Genomic DNA, 18,826 nt, shown 5'->3' with positions numbered 1-18,826 from the left:
AAGTTAGCCAATGACGCTCACCGAAGGTGGTGACCGAAAATTGGTCCACAAACTTTCTATATTAGATTAGAAAAAAGAAAAAAATTATTATTTATGAATTTGAATATTGTTTACCATTCAAATCCATAGAAAAGAGGGATTTTCTAATCCTCGTCCCAAATAAAGGTTGAGTTTAGAATGACTACCCATTCCAAGTCCAACCCTTGAATATTTATTATATGTTAAAATAACACGGTTAAAAAAATATATTTATGAATTTTTTTATGTTAAAACTTTGGTATGATATTACATATTTTAATTTAACAAAAACAATTGAATTTATAATATGAAATAACTTATTTGTTATTGTTTTAATCATTTTTAATATAATTATGTATTTTAAAATTTTGAATTCAAAGTCTGAATAGACTGAAACTATAAAAAAAAATTATTATTTTTTTCAAAAAATTTATATCATTTGGATAACATAATTTAAAAATAGTTTCCAAAAAACATAATCTAGTGGTAAGAATTTGAATTAGAAGTTGAAGAATTAGATTGAATTAAAAAAGTAGTGTTAAATCCGACGGAACACGAAGAGCGTAGAAGGGAGTGGAGGATGGTTTATTATTGGGCCATGAGCGTGTTGATGGGCCAGAATCTTGCGTTCTCCTTCGTCAGCTTCCATTGAATCGCAAATTGGAAGGCCGAAGCCCCCTTCAGATTTATTACTGTTTCTGCTTCCTCTTCTTCAATTTTCCGTTTCGAACGAATCACGATTCACATCACTGCTCATTGCATTATCCCACCAAACTGATGAGCGTTGACGAAGCTTCTTCTTCTTCTTCTTCTTCTTCTTCTTCTTCTTCTTCTTCTTCGTGATTTCCAACCCTAACCTCTCTCCTATCAGGTATTTCAATCCCTTCTTCTTTCACTTTTTTCGCTTTCACCCTTCACTTATAGCCCTCACATGTATGTACACTCCCTTCTCATCACTACAAATTGAATTCAAATTCACCACAAACTTCCCCATTGCTTTTTACTCCCCAGATTCCACCCAAATCTACCACCCCTCTTCGCCCCTCCAACATTTCACTCTCATTTCTCAACCCTTCCATGAACTAGTAAGATTGGAGTTTTGGGTTCTTTTAATTTCTTGTTTATTTATTGTTTTATGACTTTTGCTTTCTCCGAGTCTGGCTTTTGGTTGAGGTTGAGAAGGAAAGATTTTTGTTGGTTTCAATGGGGTATTTGATATATGGATATTTCCTTTGATTTTGTGTTCGCTTCTGGGTGTGAACTCTCTCTCACCTTTATCGATTATGATTTATGGGTTCCGGTGCCATTCTCAGGACTTCTCTTTATTTTCTTTTTCTTTTTCTGTGTCTCATATATATTCTTGAATTCTATTTCTTCATTGTAGATAGGGAAGAGTTGCATCTTTAGGTGGGATTTGACTTCCTGAAGGATCCAATTTCAGAAGGTATTTTTAAGCTAGTGTGGTTCTGTAGACTTCTATGGGGGATTGGACGATGGCTTTTTATCCAAAGGGAGTACTTGAGGATTATCTTTTCAAGGCTGTTTTAGTTGGTGATTTAGTTTGTGGGGAAATCAAAATTTCTTGCAAGATTTACTAGAGACTACTCTACTCTAATTTGAAGTCGACCACCTGAACTATCTTTTATTAATGTTTAGTTCTTTTGGAAAAATTGCTAAACGTACCAAAAATCTTAGTTCATTGGAACCTAAGATTATTACTCATATTGAGAACTCTTTCAAAGAAAGCTTTTTAGCTGGGAATATTGGAGATGGTAGTGGTCCAACCAAGATGAATGTTGAATCAGAGCTTGAAACTGAATGGGAGAGTTTACTTGAACCTTTTGATCTCACAAAGCTTAGGAAGTCTCGCATTCTAATTACTCCTGTTCAACTTTGTAAACTGCTTGAGCTTCCACTTGATGTTCCCACATTGTTGGAAATATTTGAACGGGTGGGTGGCCAGAAGGGCTATTGCCATACATTTGATGTATACTATGTGTTTATAAATAAGCTTGGGGAAATTGGGGAGTTCAAGGTTATAGATAAACTGTTAATGCAAATGAAAGAAGAAGGAATTTTTTTTCGAGAGTCCATTTTCATGATAATTATGAAACATTATGGGAAAGCTGGACAACCTGGACAAGCAATTAGATTGCTCCTAGATATGAGGGCTGTCTATTTATGTGAACCAACTTTCGAATCTTATAATGTAGTTTTGGAAATACTTGTGACTGGTAATTGCCCAAAAGTTGCTACAAATGTTTTCTATGACATGTTGAGTAAGGGTGTCTCTCCCACTGTTTTTACTTTTGGCATTGTGATGAAAGCTTTTTGTATGGTTAACGAGGTTGACTCTGCATGCTCACTCCTTAGAGACATGACAAAGCATGGATGTGTACCCAATTCTATAGTTTATCAGACTTTAATACATGCATTATCCCAAAGAAACCAAGTTAGTGAAGCCTTAAAGCTTTTGGAAGAAATGCTGGTTATGGGATGCATGCCTGATGTTCAAACCTTCAATGATGTTATTCATGGCCTCTGCAAAGTAAATAAAATTCATGATGCAACAAAATTGGTCGATCGAATGCTTCTTCGAGGTTTTAACCCTGATAGTATGACATATGGTTTTCTGTTGCATGGACTATGTAGGATTGGAAAACTCAATGAAGCAAGAGCATTATTGAACAAAATCCCTTGTCCAAACAATGCTATCATTAATACTTTAATCAATGGATATGTTATGAGCGGACGACTTAAGGAAGCCCAAAGTTTACTTAATGAGACTACGATGAATTTTGGTTTTCAGCCTGATATTTTTACATACAACATTTTGATCCATGGTCTCTGCAAAGAGGGGAGTTTTAGTTTTGCTCGTGATTTGGTTAATGAGATGTCTAGGAGGGGTTGCAAGCCGAATGTGATCACATATGCAACATTGGTTGATGGGCTTTGTAAAGCAGGGCTTCTTGAAGAAGCTCGACTTGTTTTACATGAGATGTCAACAAGGGGATTGACTATAAATTCAGTTATATACAATTGTTTGATATGTGCTCTATGTAGGAACGGGAAGGTTCATGTTTCTTTAAATCTGTTGAGTGAAATGTCCATGAAAGGGTGCAAGCCTGACTTATTTACTTATAATTCTCTAATCTATGGATTGTGCAAGGTTGATAGGATTGATGAGGCCTTCAGGTTGTTTCATAATATGTTATTGGATGGTGCAGTTGCCAACAATGTGACTTACAATACACTGATTCATGCACTTTTAAGGAGGGGTGCATTCCAAAAAGCACTCACACTTGTTAATGATATGTTGTTCAGAGGATGCACCCTTGATAAGATTACTTACAATGGTCTGATAAAAGCATTTTGCAAAGCTGGGAATGTTGAAAAAGGATTGGAATTATATGAGCAAATGATAATGGATGGACTTAGTGTTGATACTATATCGTGTAATATTCTGATCAATGGGCTCTGTAAAGTTGGAAAAGTGGACAACGCATTTGAGTTTCTAAGAGATGTAATCAATCAAGGTTTTGTGCCTGACATAGTCACTTATAACAGTGTTTTAAATGGGCTTTGCAAGGTTGGACGTATCAAGGAAGCTTTAAATCTATTTGATAGATTACAAGTTGAAGGTGTTCGCCCCGATGCTTTTACCTATAACACTTTTATCAGTTGGCACTGCAAAGAAGGCATGGTGAATGATGCTTGTTTATTTTTTTATAGAGGTGTAGAAAATGGTTTTGTACCTAGTAATGTGACTTGGAATGTGCTGGTATATACTTTGGTAAAACAAAGTAACCAGGAGAATTTGTTTTCTGGGTCAGAAGAGTTATGGTGATAAAATGTAATAGTGAAATAATTTTCACGTTAGATGTTATTATGGTAATTACTCTAATCTTGTCATTATTATGGTAATTACTCTAATCTTGTCATTATTAACGACTAAAGAATGTATTCTGAGATACTTCAGTTTCTCCTTGTGAAGCATACATTTAGGATAAAAATTGAGAATGCTGGTAATTTAGCGATTTGCTGGCATCCTTAGGAACAAAATCACGAGGCAAATTTTTTTCTTTTCTTTCACTTGATTGAATAAGTTTTCTGCATGTTCACGCCTCATTCAAATAGGCTTGCCTTTGCTTATTTGGAGTTTATTAGGTCACTATTTTGTTCATGTATAGGTTCATTTGAGGATATTAGGGTTTGATGATAAATTTCTCTGTTTAATTTTTTTACAATATATTGGGTAGAGGAATTGAACCTCTGACTTTGAGGTTGATAGTACAAACACTATGTCAGTTAAGCTATGCTCATGTTGGCTAAATTTCTTTGTTTACTTGATATGATTACTTTTGTTTACCTTCTTTTTTAATGAAAAAAACAACAGAATTTTCATGAAGATAACGGAAAGGCTAAAAAAAAAGGGTGGAACACTAAGCTCTTCTGATTGATACAAAGATCAAGATTTTCACCTAGGGCCCCAATCATAATATTTCTGCATGATCTAGAAGAGGATTTATGACATAGATTCTTCTATTATCAAAACAAGAAAGCTCTGTTATAAATGGGCACAAGATTTTCCCCTCCTTCTAAAAAATGACATCCGAGAACAAAAAATTATGTGGATGATGTTATTAGATGGAAGAGCTGTTTGAAATGAAAGGGGACCTTTTCTCACATGGTGCCAGCAAAAACGAACAATTAGAGGAGAAAGAAATCTGATAATCTGGTTGTGTTTAGTTGGCTTCTCTGCACAATTGCCTATTGATTCTTCATGAGAAACCTCCTTAAAAAACTTGACTTGATGCCACATGAAATTATGTAAATTAATATCTGAGGTTTGGTTGTAAAGAGACTCCAATTGCCACATGTGACATCGGTAGCTACTCTTTGTTGTTGTTTTTGTTGGTTGTTTGTTTATTTATCATCATCATCATCATCATCATCATCTTGGCTTTTGTGCATATGGCAATGTTTAACTTGAGCAAGTCATTCTTTGCTGATGTGAAAACATTTGTTGTTCGTCTCTCTGAAACCACTTTTCAAGTTGATATTCATATCAAGAGTCGGTAAGTTAGAGAGAGTGGCTTGATTCAACTTAGACAGAAGAATATAATTCAATTGATAATAATTACAAGTCTTGTTTTATCCATATTGGATGATATTTCTTATATCAGTTTATTGGATGATAAAATTGGGATGGTGGTTCATTGACCACGTGCAAATGTATCACCACAGTATTGAATTTGAACTTGCTTGGCGCTAGTATCTTATGTATGCATATTGCTCTACCTGAAGATATGCAATATACTTAACATCGGTGGGATTTAATTATTTAAAATTATTATGATGCAGTTACTCATCTGTTCTGGAAATTGGATTATTGATACACCTGGCTATTTAGCATGTCCAGATGTTGGTTATTAAGGCATTACTGTTTCTGTGTCTTGATACTTTTATGGAAATGATTAGTTTGTCAATTATCGTCATCATGGCCATCTACTTTCTTGGTATAATACCATTCATTATTGTATTACCATTAGATATCAAATGTACAGAGTTGAAATTTGCTTCCATTAAAATGTTGCAACAATTTACTGTGCTTGCATACTGCCTTCTCATGGTATCTTCTGAAAGAAATAGCAGCAACCATCAGAGTTATTTCCTCCTAATGCTTTTAGAATTTTGGTTAATTATACTTTTTTTTAATATAAATTTCTTCGTACATTTGTTTTGGTTCTTGGAATGGCCAGGCTGGGTTCAATATTGAGAAAGCTCCAGAATTTTTTAGTTGATCTGTTGAAGCTAAGGCGGATTGACACAAGATTATATTCTATTGCCCTTTTGGTTTCATTCTCTTCACCAGCTATTAGCTTCAGAATATCGGTACTCCCAGATTCTTTCCTTACTCCATCAAGTAAGTACTCGCAAAATATCTCTGGCGTATTTTATACCTTCCCTTCCTTTCAAGTTTCCTTTGTCTCTTATATTCTAGAATTCTATTTCATTGATTGTGAATAGGGAAGAATTGCATCCTTAGGTGGAATTTGACTTTCTGAAGGACCCAGAGTTCAGAAGTTATTTTGAAATATTATGGTTCTATAGAGTTCTGTGAGGCTTGGGCGATGGCTTTTTATTCTGAGGAGGAAAAAACTGAGGATTATCTTTTCAAGATTGTTTTAATTGGTGATTCAGCCGTGGGAAAATCAAATTTGCTTGCTAGATTTGCTAGAGATGAATTTTACCCTAATTCAAAGTCAACCATTGGAGTGGAGTTCCAAACCCAAAAGATGGAAATAAATGGAAAGGAAATCAAAGCTCAGATATGGGATACAGCTGGTCAAGAGCGATTTAGGGCTGTTACGTCTGCATATTATAGAGGAGCTGTTGGAGCTCTCCTCGTATATGACATTAGTAGGCGTCAGACCTTTGACAGCATTGGGAGATGGCTGAATGAACTTCACAGTAAGTATTATAAAGATGTTATTTGATGTTTCTTGAAAATAAAATCTCTAATATTACATTGTTATGCCTCTTTATTTGATTCTAGTTCAAGTTATTGAACTGGTTTACCTCTCATTATTCTATCAGTTTATATTACTGTATCCTTTTTGTGTAAATTTAGACAGTATTTTATTTGAAAAAAAATTAAGAAACAGCGATTTCCTCTCTTCATGAGTATTCGAAGAAGGCTTCAAAGATTTGTGTTTACAGTTCACCTTAACCAGATCGTGTTCTGGAAATGGTAGAATTTTCTTTAAGAAAGAGTCTTTAAGTAATGAAAGATGATAAGCTAGAATTTCTTCGAGAGCTGCATCTAAATTGGAAATGTAAAATAAAAGGAGAAAAAAGATCATTGTGAGAAGTTGCTTGGTTGTAATTATATCATTACAGTGTTCAATCAACGATCTTAAAGGTGCAAGCATTAGTCAGTTTTTTGGTTTGATGTTTCTGTGTTTGGCCTAGTTTGTCTTGGTTCGATTTGTCTCTTAGTTTCTTAAGGGACCCTCTCTCTAAGTTTCTTGTGCTTCTCAGTTGAACGTTTTCTTCTTTTTGGCTTGTGTTCTTTTGTTGTTGTGTATGTCTCTTTTATTTGTCTCCTGTTTGGAGCAGGAGTGTCTTTTCATTATATCAATAAATTTTTTTGTTTCCATTTAATGAAAAAAGGCTCAAGCAATAGTTTGTTTCTGTTCAACTGATGTTGGGAAGTTTGCCTTTTCTTTATAACCTGGAAGCTTGCGTTGTCTTATTGAACAGCTCATTCCGACATGAATGTAGTAACCATTCTGGTTGGCAACAAGTCTGATCTCAAGGATGCTAGAGAAGTACCTACTGCTGAAGGCAAGTCCTTGGCAGAAGCTCAGGGTCTGTTTTTTATAGAAACCTCAGCCCTTGATTCCTCAAATGTGACGAATGCGTTTCAGACAGTCGTGAAAGAGATCTACAACATATTGAGCCGAAAAGTTATGATATCTCAAGAACTTAACAAGCAGGATGTGAGCTGGATGGAGAATGGAAAGACTACTGTAGTTATACAGGGAGAGGACCTAGTAGAAGAAGAGCCCAAAAAAGGTGGGTGCTGCTCATCCTAATAATTTACATATTCGAATCCGTTCTTTCATTTATTCTGCTCAGCTCATTATATAGCCTCATTTGCTACTTAACTTCCACATGTATCTTCTTCTCCATCTTGTTGAATTTTCTTCAGTCGATGAATCTGCTATCTATGTTTTTCTTCTGCAATTCTGGGTAACATTGATTTGATGTGTTGCACGACTGATGGATTAAAGAAACATGGGGGGAATTGAAAATTGTAAATGTGACCTGAAAAGGGTTTAATTTTCAAAGTAATATTTTACCTCTGTTCAAATTTGTGCACACTAAGTCCTTGTCTGAGCCTACAAATAATTCCTTCCATTATCCTTGTTATGATTCATGTTCCTGAGTTCATTATTATGAAACTTAATGTTATGTCTTTCCCTGTGAAGAATATTCATTATAGTACTTGAAAACAAGTACAAGTTATTAAATTGACATGACTTGCTAAAGGAATCGGGTCTTCCAATGATCTAACTGTTCTTATTTAGTCAGAGTTTAGATTGATATATCACAATATCGGAATGCATATTTGTGAATGTATTAGTTACATTCATCTACTTTTAAGGGGTGTTTGGCCATTGATTTAGGAAGGTGGCCTTAAATAGTTCAACTTCATTAACTTCGATAGGTGTTTTATTATTGAGGTTTGCATGTTTATCAATGAACTCCTGCTTTCTCCCCTCTAATGTTTTCTAATTCTAAACTAAGTAATTTTGCATTCTAAATAGACTTCACAACTTCAATGTATTAACTTTTGAAGTCGATTCAACACATTTGACTCCAACTTGCCCTGTCCTTGAATGATTTAAATTCATAATTAGTATTATAAATATAATAAATTGAACGGTTGGATGAGAATGCATGATTGTATTGCTCTAGTTTTCTTGGCTCAAACTATAACATATTTATTTGAAGTTTAGAGATAGTAATATCGTTTTGTTTTTTAATGTAGTTCAACTATACATATCTTCGATTAATCTAAGTATAATTCAACTAGTTAAGTATATATTCTCGATTAACCGGTTAGAGATTTGAATCTTTATCTCCGTACATATTGAACTAAGGATAGAAGATATAATAGTAAAACAATGCTTCACTTTTTCTCACTACCTATTTGATAGCAAACAAAACCATTTCTATAATCAAACACTCGTCTTCTACTAATTACCGTGGTCAATACTACTACTACCAACCCAAATCCAACCCAAACCAAAAAAAAAAAAAAAATAATAATAATAATTAAGGAAACTTTCCAAAATTTAATCATATAACAAAATATATTCTCATTAAAAAATCTTTCTTTGGGAATGAAAAAGACAAATAACCAACACAACGATGTGAGAAAGCATGAAGAAAATAGTGATTATTGCCCCTAATAATAAAGTTGTCAATGTGATTTTCAACTGAAATAATTGACATTTCTCAAAATGTGATTTTCACTTGGGATTATATTAGGCAGGTATTGCACAAATTTCAATCTCAACCGGAACTAACAATGCTCAAGTTAGGAGAGCATAAAGAACTTAATAAATGTCTTTTTGTTCAAGAATTATAAGGATGGGAGATCGAATTATTGACTTTTGAAACAATAATTTATACTCTATCTATTGAGCTATATTTAAATTAGCTAACAGACATGTTTATGATCATCATGAATATAAAGTAGTCGCCAATTTCCCGTTTTAAAGAATAATATTCTTCATTATATACTTGTGTTTGAGGCCCTAATGAATAAATGTGATTGTAATCCTTTTCTAAAAAAAAAAAAAAACAAGAAAATAAAAAGTGATCCTAATCCAAGCACATCATGGCAAAGACCAAAATGGCCAATCTCATCTTTATACTTTGCTAAGAGTAAAAAATATTAAAGTTGTTAGGTAGAAAACAACCTTAACTATTCTAAAAGTTTCTTATAATATCTATATAAAGTTACATTGTGGTAACTCCACTTTTGTTACTTGTTCTTTAAATAGTAAAGTTACTTAGACCCCGTTTGATAGTCATTTGATTTTTTGTTTTTATTTTTGAAAATCAAGCTTATTTCATCTATATTTCTTACAATGATTTGCATCTTTTTTCTTAAGTATAATGGTTGAATTCTTAGCCAAGTTCTAAAAACAAGAACAACTTTTTGAAAGCTTACTTCTTTTAGTTCTCAAAATTTGGCTTGGTTTTTTAAACCATTGATGAAAAGTAGATAAGAAAGGAAGAAATTTGGACGTGGGAGTAGTATCCATAGACTTAATTTTTTAAAAACAAAAACAAAAAATAAAAAGATTACCAAGTGGAGCCTTAAAGTGTAACTTGTTTAGTCGGGTATAAGTCATAAGTCACCTCTTTTGACCAAGTATATAAGCTGGTCTTTAGTTAATAAAATTCAAGTCCCGTTTGATAATCATTTGGTTTTTGGTTTTTGTTTTTAAAAAATACGCTTATTTCATTCACATTTCTTACAATAACTTGTCTCTTTTCTAAGTACAATGGTTGAATTCTTAGCTAAATTCCAAAAACAAAAACAACTTTTTGAAAGCTACTTTTTTACTTCTCAAAATTTGACTTAGTTTTTTAAACCATTGGTGAAAAATAGATAATAAAGAAAAGAAATGTGAGGTGGGAGTAGAGATGTCCAAAAAACCCATGGGCTCAGGGCCTGTGGGAACTCGCCCCCAATACATGGGGAGTGGGGACTTTTTTTTTTCCTACTTATAATTCGGGGTTGGGTTCCCCGTCCCCGTCCCTGGCCCCGACCCCGCCCTGGCTTTTGTATATATATATATTAATATGGTAGACTTTGTTATGATAATTATGGAGGTTTTAATTATTTAAGTTTAAGACTTTATTACTTTAATTCTTTAAATGTTGTAATATTTAAGATATGATGTTCTAATTATTGAAATTAAAATTTTACAAATAATGAGAATTTAACATTTTAATTATATCTTTTAAAATTGCATGTGTATTATTGTTTTTATTAGCAAAATTGATAATATTTTATTTAAATGAAAATCGTATTGGATATGTTTAAAGAGTTGTTAAAAATATATATTTAATTGGAATAAAAAAATGTTAAAAAAATAACGGTGGAGAATTTTTCCTACGGGGAAATTCACAGAGACGGAGAATGGAATAGGGGGCGGGGGCGAGGATGGGGAGGGCTTCTCGATCCGTGTCCCACTCGTGGACATCTCTAGGTGGGAGTGTCTATAGGTTTAATTTTTTTTTTTTTAAAAAAACAAAATGGTTAGGAGGCCTGGGATGTTATTCAGTTTTAAAAACAAAGAGAATGTTTGGGATAATGAGTTAGTTATTATAGTTGGGTTATGATAGTTTGTGTTTGAGGTGTAGATTATTTTAGTTTTGGTTATAATAGTATGTGTTTGAGAGGTGTAAATTATTTTAGTTTGAGAAGAAAATAGTAAACACGGTAGCAAATAATAAAAAAATGATGAATATAAAATAGTAAAAACTGTAATAAATAGTAAATACGGTAGAAAATGGGGTTGTTTTGAAATAGTATTGACGGTAACTAATTGGAGGTTTTGAAATAGTTTTTGCTATAACAAGAGGTGTTATTATATTTTGATGATAACCCTTGCCCCAAACGTCCTCGAAGTTTTCCACCTTGACTGCATCAAGGATTGATCTTGATTGGTATCAGAGCGGCTCTAAGAATCCATCGGACTTGATGGCTGGTAAGGTCGCAGAACCAAACAACAGGGTAAGAGACGCCAATGTCGAAGACCTAGAAATTCAACCTTTATCTCCGAAGACAACCAATGTACGCATGCTGTTGGTGGAAGAATCCTTGATGGAGATGCGTTCGAGCATAGATGGTATCCAAGTCATCTTAGGAGACATGGCAAGGCAGCAAGTAAATGAAAGAACTGTTCCAAGAAACTTACTAAATGTTTCAAGAACCCCAGAATTATAGACCAGTGATGAATGACAAAGGACGACTTTCAAACCTTCAAAGCTGAACAAAAGCTGGAAAGAAAGCAAAAGCAGGTGGGTATGGGACAAGAATTCTTGTACAACTGGTTACCATCTTTGTTAGTGACTGGCTGGTTCCCTATAAACTGGACTTCATTTGTATCATTTCAGCATCATTTAATAAAGTTTGAGGCATTTCTTTCACATGTGTGCATCAAGTGGAATCAGAGTCCCTTGATCCAAGGATGAAAAAATTCTTTTCTTATTGGATCCCTTTCCTTTCCTTCAAATACTATGCCTTCAAAGTTGAAGACCAATTGAACGATGTAGAACTTTGCTGTAGTTGACATCAACAAACAAATTTCCACTCTCATTAGGGCCACATCTAACCTTAGCTTTTAATGATCAAATGGACGATGAAAAATGTAGAGAATTTTTTGCATACACCAACACCGCCGAGAAGAAGAAAGTGCGCTTGGTAGCCTACATTTGCATGACAGTTCACTTAGTCATAAACCTTATAAAATGCAGTTTTTTTATGTCCTCAAATACATTTCTTAGGCTTCCTAATTAGCAAAGAAGGCATAGCAGTAGATCCTAAGAAAATTGAAGCTGTAGCGATCTAAAATAGTTAGAGAGGTCCAATGCTTTTTAGGTTTAGCTTCCTTCTATAGGAAATTCATTAGAAATTTTAGTTCAATCGTCGCACCACTGACTAACTGCTTAAAAAAGGATAATTTCCATTGGGGTAAGGAACCAATTGACAGCTTTAACACACTTAAATCATTACTTGCTTCAAGCCCCATTTTAGCCTTACCAAACTTCCACAAACCCTTTTAAGTTAATGTAGAGAACAAACACCCTATTGAATTTTTTATTGAAAAATTAAGGCCCCATTTGGTAATTATTTTATTTTTTGTTTTTTATTTTTGAAAGTTAAAACATATTTCTTTTTCATTTCTTACGATGATTTGCATCTTTCTTAACTACAATGATTGAATTCTTAACCAAAATTCTAAAAATAAAAACTTTTTAAGAATTACTTTTTTTTTTTTTTTTTTTAGTTTTCCAAATTTGGTTTGATTTTTTAAACATTTGGTAAAACGTAGATAAATAGTAGAAGAAATTTGGAGGTGGAAGTAGTGTCTATATGTTTATTTCTTTATTGTTTTTTAAATGGTTACGAAATGAGATTTAAGTAATGCTAGACAGAAATAGTCTACTTTTGAAGAAAAGTTGTATGTCTTTAATTAGAGCTCTTAAAACTTAGGAACACTTATTTGCTTGGAAAAGAATTTAAACTTCAAACAGACCATTTTTCATTGAAGTAAATTAGTAAGTAGTATGCACACCCAGTGGCCACCATTCATACAAATGTTTGATTTTGTTATTAGACATACTAAAGGGAATGACAACAAAGTGTTGGATACCTTAAATCGAAAACGTACGCTTCTATCTCTTCTCAAGGGTGAAATTATAACTTTTGACCATATTTTTGAATTATATCCTACGGATCCTGACTTTAAAGAAATTTGGATTGAATGTAATAATCACCTTTCATGCAAAGATTTTCATATCTTAGATGGATTTCTATTTAAGGGAGAGTTTCTATTTAAAGGAGACACTATTTGCATACACACACCTCACTAATAGAATCAATCATTAAATAAGCTCATGCTAGTGGTCTTACGGGATATTTTGGTAGGGATAAAACTATCCTTTTAATTTTTTCACGGTTCTATTGGCCACAACTAATAAAGGATGTAACCAATTTTGTCAAAAGATGCTATATTTGTCAAAACTTTTAAAGCATCTAGCAAAAAAACGGGTCTATATACTCCTTTACCTATACCACATACTATTTGGGAAGATTTATCAATGGACTTCACATTAGGACTTCCTAAAGGCAAGCTCAAAAGAAAATTTCTCTTCTTCACATGTCTTTCACTTGAACTGAAACCACTAAATGCTCCTAGAGAGAATATACAATATTGGCATCATAGATTGTATCAAGACAAGTATGTGCCCGATCTTGTTCACACTGAGATTCCTATTGCTGAGCGTGGTCCAATTAGGGAGTTTGTCAAGCTTCTTATTGCAAGAAGACAATAAATGTATTGGCAAATGAGTCCTGGGAGCTTGGAGTTCTGCTTCAAAGAATTACTGCTAAAAAGTCTAAAGTTGATGATCCATTGACCCTTCTTTATGTTGGCTTTTTGGCCCTTAATCTCAAATTAATTAATCAATGTTTTGATGATAACAAACTCAATTTTTAATTACTAAAAATCTTAAGGTTTTAATATATCCATAGCGTAGAGCTCGGAACAACGATTCTAACACCTCTTGAATCACTCAAATCGGAGCTAAAACGAAGACGATATGACCGAAACAAGTCTATAGAGAAAATATCATGGTAGATGACGTAGCATAACCAGACCATTTACATATAGACATGTGGCAGTATATTGGTTGAATGGTGGATCATTAAGAGATTAACATATGATGGACTTTTGATTTTTGGATTGATTTAAAATTTAAAAAGAATGAATTTAAAAAGAAAATGAATTAAAAGGAAAATAAGTTTAATATTATTTTATGTTTGTGTCTAACGGCTAGTTTTTTACACATGATATGTTTTTTTATTTTTGGATTGACTTTAAAGAGAATGAATTTAAAAAGAAAATGAATTTAATATTATTTTATGTTTGTGTCTAATAGCTAGTTTTTGACACATGGTATGTTTTTTTAATTTTTTGGATTAATTTAAAAAGAAAGTGAATTTCAAAAGAAAAGGAATTTAATATTATATTTTGTTTGTATCTAACAACTAGTTTAGTTTAAAATATCCACCATTGATTTTTCTTTTCTAAAATCCAAATTAATCGTGGTTTCTAAAAAATTTTCCATCTCTATATAAACCATATTCCTCTCCAAATTTTAAACCAACAAATTTTACATTTCATAATCCTCCAAAACTCAAAAGTTCCATTGTTGCTCTCTCTAAGTTCCCAATTTTTTTTTCTTCATTTTATTCTTAAGAGAGTGTTATTGTATTGTGAGGATAAATTTGTTGAGTGCTTAAACTTGTAAATCCACTCTAGTGAGAGTTGTATTGTGTTCTTCAAAAATTTCAACATTTGTAACAGTTTGATCCTAAACCGTGGAAAGGATCGGGTTTGCTCTTGAACTTGTAAAAGGAGCGGTGGTGTAACGATTGGGCTCTAATCCGTAGAAAGAGTCGGAAAGATTTTATTCAAATTTTCAAGAGGCGCTTGGGGAGTGGAGTAGGTCGAGTTTGACCGAACCACTATAAAAATTACGGTGTCTTCTTCTCTAACTCTTTCCTTTTTATTTTTGTAATTAATTTAAACAATTTATTGTATGTTTTAGTTTGTTCTTATTTATTTGTTAAAATTTGATAGAATTAAATTATCACATTTTTGTCATCTTATTTGTTGCATAAATTGAATTTTTCTTATTATTTATAAAAAGTGTATTAATTAGTTTAATTGGATTAATTTAGAAAAAAAGTTTAATTAAACATTATTCACCCTCCTCTAGGGTTTCCATATCGATCCAACAATTGGTATCAGAGTGGATTGCTCTTCTTGAAATATTTATTTCTTGATAAACTTAATTGTTTTTGAGTTATGGCAACATTAGGTTTTATCCCTTTTACCGATAGTCAATCTATTACAAAGCCTCCTTTCTTTAATGGTACTAATTATAGTTATTGAAAAAATAGAATGAGATTCTTCTTGCTTTCTATTGATTATGATTTATGGGATATTGTTGAGGAAGATTTTAAAATTCCAACAAAAGATGTTGATGGTGTTAGCACTATAAAACATAAGGAAGAATGGTCAATAAATGAAAAGAAAACATGCTCTTTTAATGCCAAAGCTATTAATTGCTTATTTTGTGCTTTGAATGAAGTTGAGTATAATAGAGTGTCTATTTGCAAAACTGCTAAAGAGATATGGGATAAATTATAAATTACTCATGAAGGAACTAGTCAAGTAAAAGAAACAAAGATTGACATGTTAGTTCATCAATATGAAATGTTTAAAATTGATGAAAATGAAGCTATTTCCGATATGTTTATTAGATTTACTAACATTGTCAATGCTTTAGAAGGACATGGGAAAAAGTACTCAAATCTTGAGAAGATAAAGAAGCTATTGTGGTCTTTGCCTAAACAATGGGAGCCTAAAGTCACCGCCATTCAAGAGGCAAAGGATCTCAAATCTCTCTCCATTGATGAACTCATTGGCTCGTTGTTGACGCATGAGATAAAGATCAAGAAAAACATGGAGGATGAGAAGAAAAAGAAAGAAAAGAGTATAGCTTTAAAGACCATCTCTTTAGAAGATGACTCCCAAGATGAAGATGACCTTGATAAGATGATGTTGCCTATCTTTCACGTAAGTATAAGAACTTCATCAAGAGAAAGAAACAATTCAAGAAGCATCTCTCCAACCAAAAAAAGTCAAAAGGTGAAAAGAGCAAAAATGATGAGGTAATATGTTATGAATACAAGAAGCCAGGTCATATTAGAACCGATTGTCCTTTTCTCAAATCATCGAAGAAATCCAAGAAGAATGCAATGAAAAATACTTGGGATGATAGCGATGAAAGCGAAAGTGGGAGTGATAATGAAGAAGCGACCAATTTTTGCTTCATGGCTTATAATGACAAAGAGGATGAACAAAGTGATGAGGTAACTCTAGAACCTCTTTCTTATAATGAATTGTTCGAAGCTTTTGAAAATATGCAAAATAATTTAGAAAAACTTAGTTCTAAGTATGTTGTGCTTAAAAAGAAATACAATGTTTTATCTAGTAAAAATAAGTCTTTACTTGAAGAAATTGCTTGCTTAAAAGAGAATGAGCATGATGCTATGCATATTGATGAAATGAATATCTCTTGTGACAAGCATGCTTTTGATCGTGATGAGAAAAATGCATTGCTTGACAAAGTTAAATTTCTTGAGCATGATAGTTGTGAAAAAGATAATTTGATTAAATTATTCAAAGAAAATTAATTTAGTGCTTTGCAAGAACTTGATAAGGCTAAAGAATCTATTAAAAAGTTGACAATAGGTGCTCAAAGATTAGACAAGATAATTGAAGTAGGCAAGCCTTTTGGTGATAAAAGAGGTTTAGGCTATATTGATGAATGTTCTACTCCTTCAAGTTCTAAAACTATCTTTGTTAAAGCATCTCATAATATGCCTAAACTTAATATGCCTAAGGTTGTGTCTAAGCATGTTAAATCTAACTTTGTGTCTATATGTCATTATTGTGGTGTTGAAGGCCATATTAGACCTAAGTGTTTTAAATTGAAGTATGCTCATACTACTTCTCCAAGAAGAAATTTTTCTCAAAGGGCAAAGTTTCACAATGCTCCAAGGAATAATTTCTCCAAGAAAAGTAGAGTGTATAAATTTGTTGTAAGAGATAAATCTTTGCATAATGTTGTTTGTTTCTCATGTGGCAAGTTTGGACATACAACTTATTCTTGTTACTTGTCTAAATCCAATGCCTTAAATGTCTATGCAAAAATGAAATGGATTCCCAAGTTTGTCAATGCTAACAATCTAGGACCCAAACAAGTGTGGATACCAAAGAATCAAACTTGAACATTTGGGTTTGTAGGTTTGTTTGAAAGCCTCTAAGAAAAACAAGTGGTACTTGAATAGTGGTTGCTCGAGGCACACGACGGGAGACCCATCCAAGTTTGTCTCTCTCTCCAAAAAGGATGGAGGTCTTGTAACCTTTGGTGACAACAAGAAAGGTAAAATAATTGGTAAAGGTAGTATAGGTAATGAATCTTCTATTTTAATTGAAAATGTACTTTTGGTTGATGGTTTGAAGCATGATTTACTTAGTATTAGTCAATTGTGTGATAAAAGTTTTAGAGTTGTGTTTGATAAAAATAATTGCATCATTGAAAATGCTAGTGATAGAAAAGTTATATTTGTTGGAAATAGAGATGAAAATGTTAATACTATTGATTTGAATGATTGTCCTATTAATGATAAATGTTTATCGGCGTTGTATAATGATTCTTGGTTATGGCATAGAAGACTAGGACATGCTAGCATACACTTAATTTCAAATAATTTCAAGAATTCTTTGGTTAGAGGTCTTCCCAATTTAAATTTGAAAAAGACAAAGTTTGTGATGCTTGTCAAATGGGTAAGCAAACTAAGTCCTCTTTTAAATCTAAAAATGTAATCTCTACAACTAGACCCCTTCAACCATTACACATGGACTTATTTTGCCCTTCAAGAATTGCTAGTTTTGGAGGGAACTATTATGCCTTTTTGATAGTTGATGATTTTTTCAAGATTTACTTGGGTTTTGATGCTAAAACATAAGAATGATGCTTTGAAAAACTTTTCTAGTTTTGCAAAAAAAGTTCAAAATGAAAAAGGTTTTTTGATTTCTAAAATTAGAAGTGATCATAGAGGAGAATTTGATAGCAATGCTTTTGAAACATTTTGTGAAGAAAATAGTTTTTCTCATAATTTCTCCGCTCCAAGAACTCTTCAAGAAAACGATGTAGTTGAAAGGAAAAATTGTACTTTGCAAGAATTTGCTAGATCAATGTTGCATGAGTATGGTTTACCTATATACTTTTGGGCGGAAGCCGTTAACACCGCTTGTTATGTTTTAAATAGAGTTTTAATTGGACCTTCTTTGGATAAAACTCTTTATGAACTTTGGCATAACAAAATTCCAAATATTGGGTATTTCAAAGTTTTTGGTTGCAAATGTTTTATTTTGAATAACAAAGAAAAACTTGAAAATTTTGATTCTAAGATGGATGTTGGTATTTTCCTTGGCTATTCCTCTACTAGTAAAGCTTATAGAGTTTTCAATAAAAGAACTTTAGTAATTAAGGAATCTATGCATGTAGTATTTGATGAATCTTGCAATGTTATTTCTAATGAGCCTATTTATAATGATGTTTTAGAATGAAATTTTGGAGATTTACTTGTTAGTGACAAAGGCAAAGAAATTGTTTCAAGTAAGCAAGAGGTGAGCTTAATTGAAAAGAATGAAGTTGGTTCTTCATCCATGCCTAAAGAGTGGAGGTATGCTCCTTCCCATCCCAAAGAATTAATTCTTGGTGATCCCGAACAAGGTGTGAAAACTCGTTCCTCTCTTAATATGTTTAATAATCTTGCTTTTGTTTCTCAAATTGAACCAAAAAGTTTTAAAAATGCCGAAAATGATGAATTTTGGATTTTAGCTATGCAAGA

At 32.7% G+C, this 18,826-nt stretch overlaps 2 protein-coding genes across 4 annotated transcripts; both read left to right on the top strand.

The window, feature by feature from the left end:
- Positions 1-625: 625 nt before the first annotated feature.
- RABA5A (RAB GTPase homolog A5A) lies at positions 626-7,897 on the top strand. Of its 3 annotated transcripts, XM_090316579.1 has the most exons (5): positions 746-889; positions 1,403-1,462; positions 5,781-5,944; positions 6,049-6,492; positions 7,285-7,897. In XM_090316579.1, exons 4-5 carry the CDS (start codon positions 6,153-6,155, stop codon positions 7,617-7,619), a joined length of 675 nt encoding a protein of 224 aa, XP_090172705.1. In that variant the 5' UTR covers positions 746-889; positions 1,403-1,462; positions 5,781-5,944; positions 6,049-6,152; the 3' UTR covers positions 7,620-7,897. The 3 variants fall into 3 exon arrangements, with proteins under 3 accessions (XP_038894138.1, XP_038894139.1, XP_090172705.1); XM_039038210.2 differs by lacking the exon at positions 1,403-1,462 and having other exon boundaries at positions 626-889; XM_039038211.2 differs by lacking the exon at positions 1,403-1,462 and having other exon boundaries at positions 669-1,103.
- LOC150034459 (uncharacterized) lies at positions 1,517-3,991 on the top strand. Its single transcript, XM_090316578.1, has one exon. The coding sequence runs from the start codon at positions 1,667-1,669 to the stop codon at positions 3,863-3,865; it is 2,199 nt and encodes a 732-aa protein (XP_090172704.1). The 5' UTR covers positions 1,517-1,666; the 3' UTR covers positions 3,866-3,991.
- Positions 7,898-18,826: the final 10,929 nt, after the last annotated feature.

This window comes from Benincasa hispida, chromosome 8 (assembly GCF_027475165.1).
Source record: "Benincasa hispida cultivar pf3 chromosome 8, pf3_genome.v1.1, whole genome shotgun sequence".
Taxonomy (NCBI): Eukaryota; Viridiplantae; Streptophyta; class Magnoliopsida; order Cucurbitales; family Cucurbitaceae; genus Benincasa; species Benincasa hispida.
Note: the sequence above shows the minus strand (reverse complement) of the source record. Positions and strands in the feature narration are given on the sequence as shown.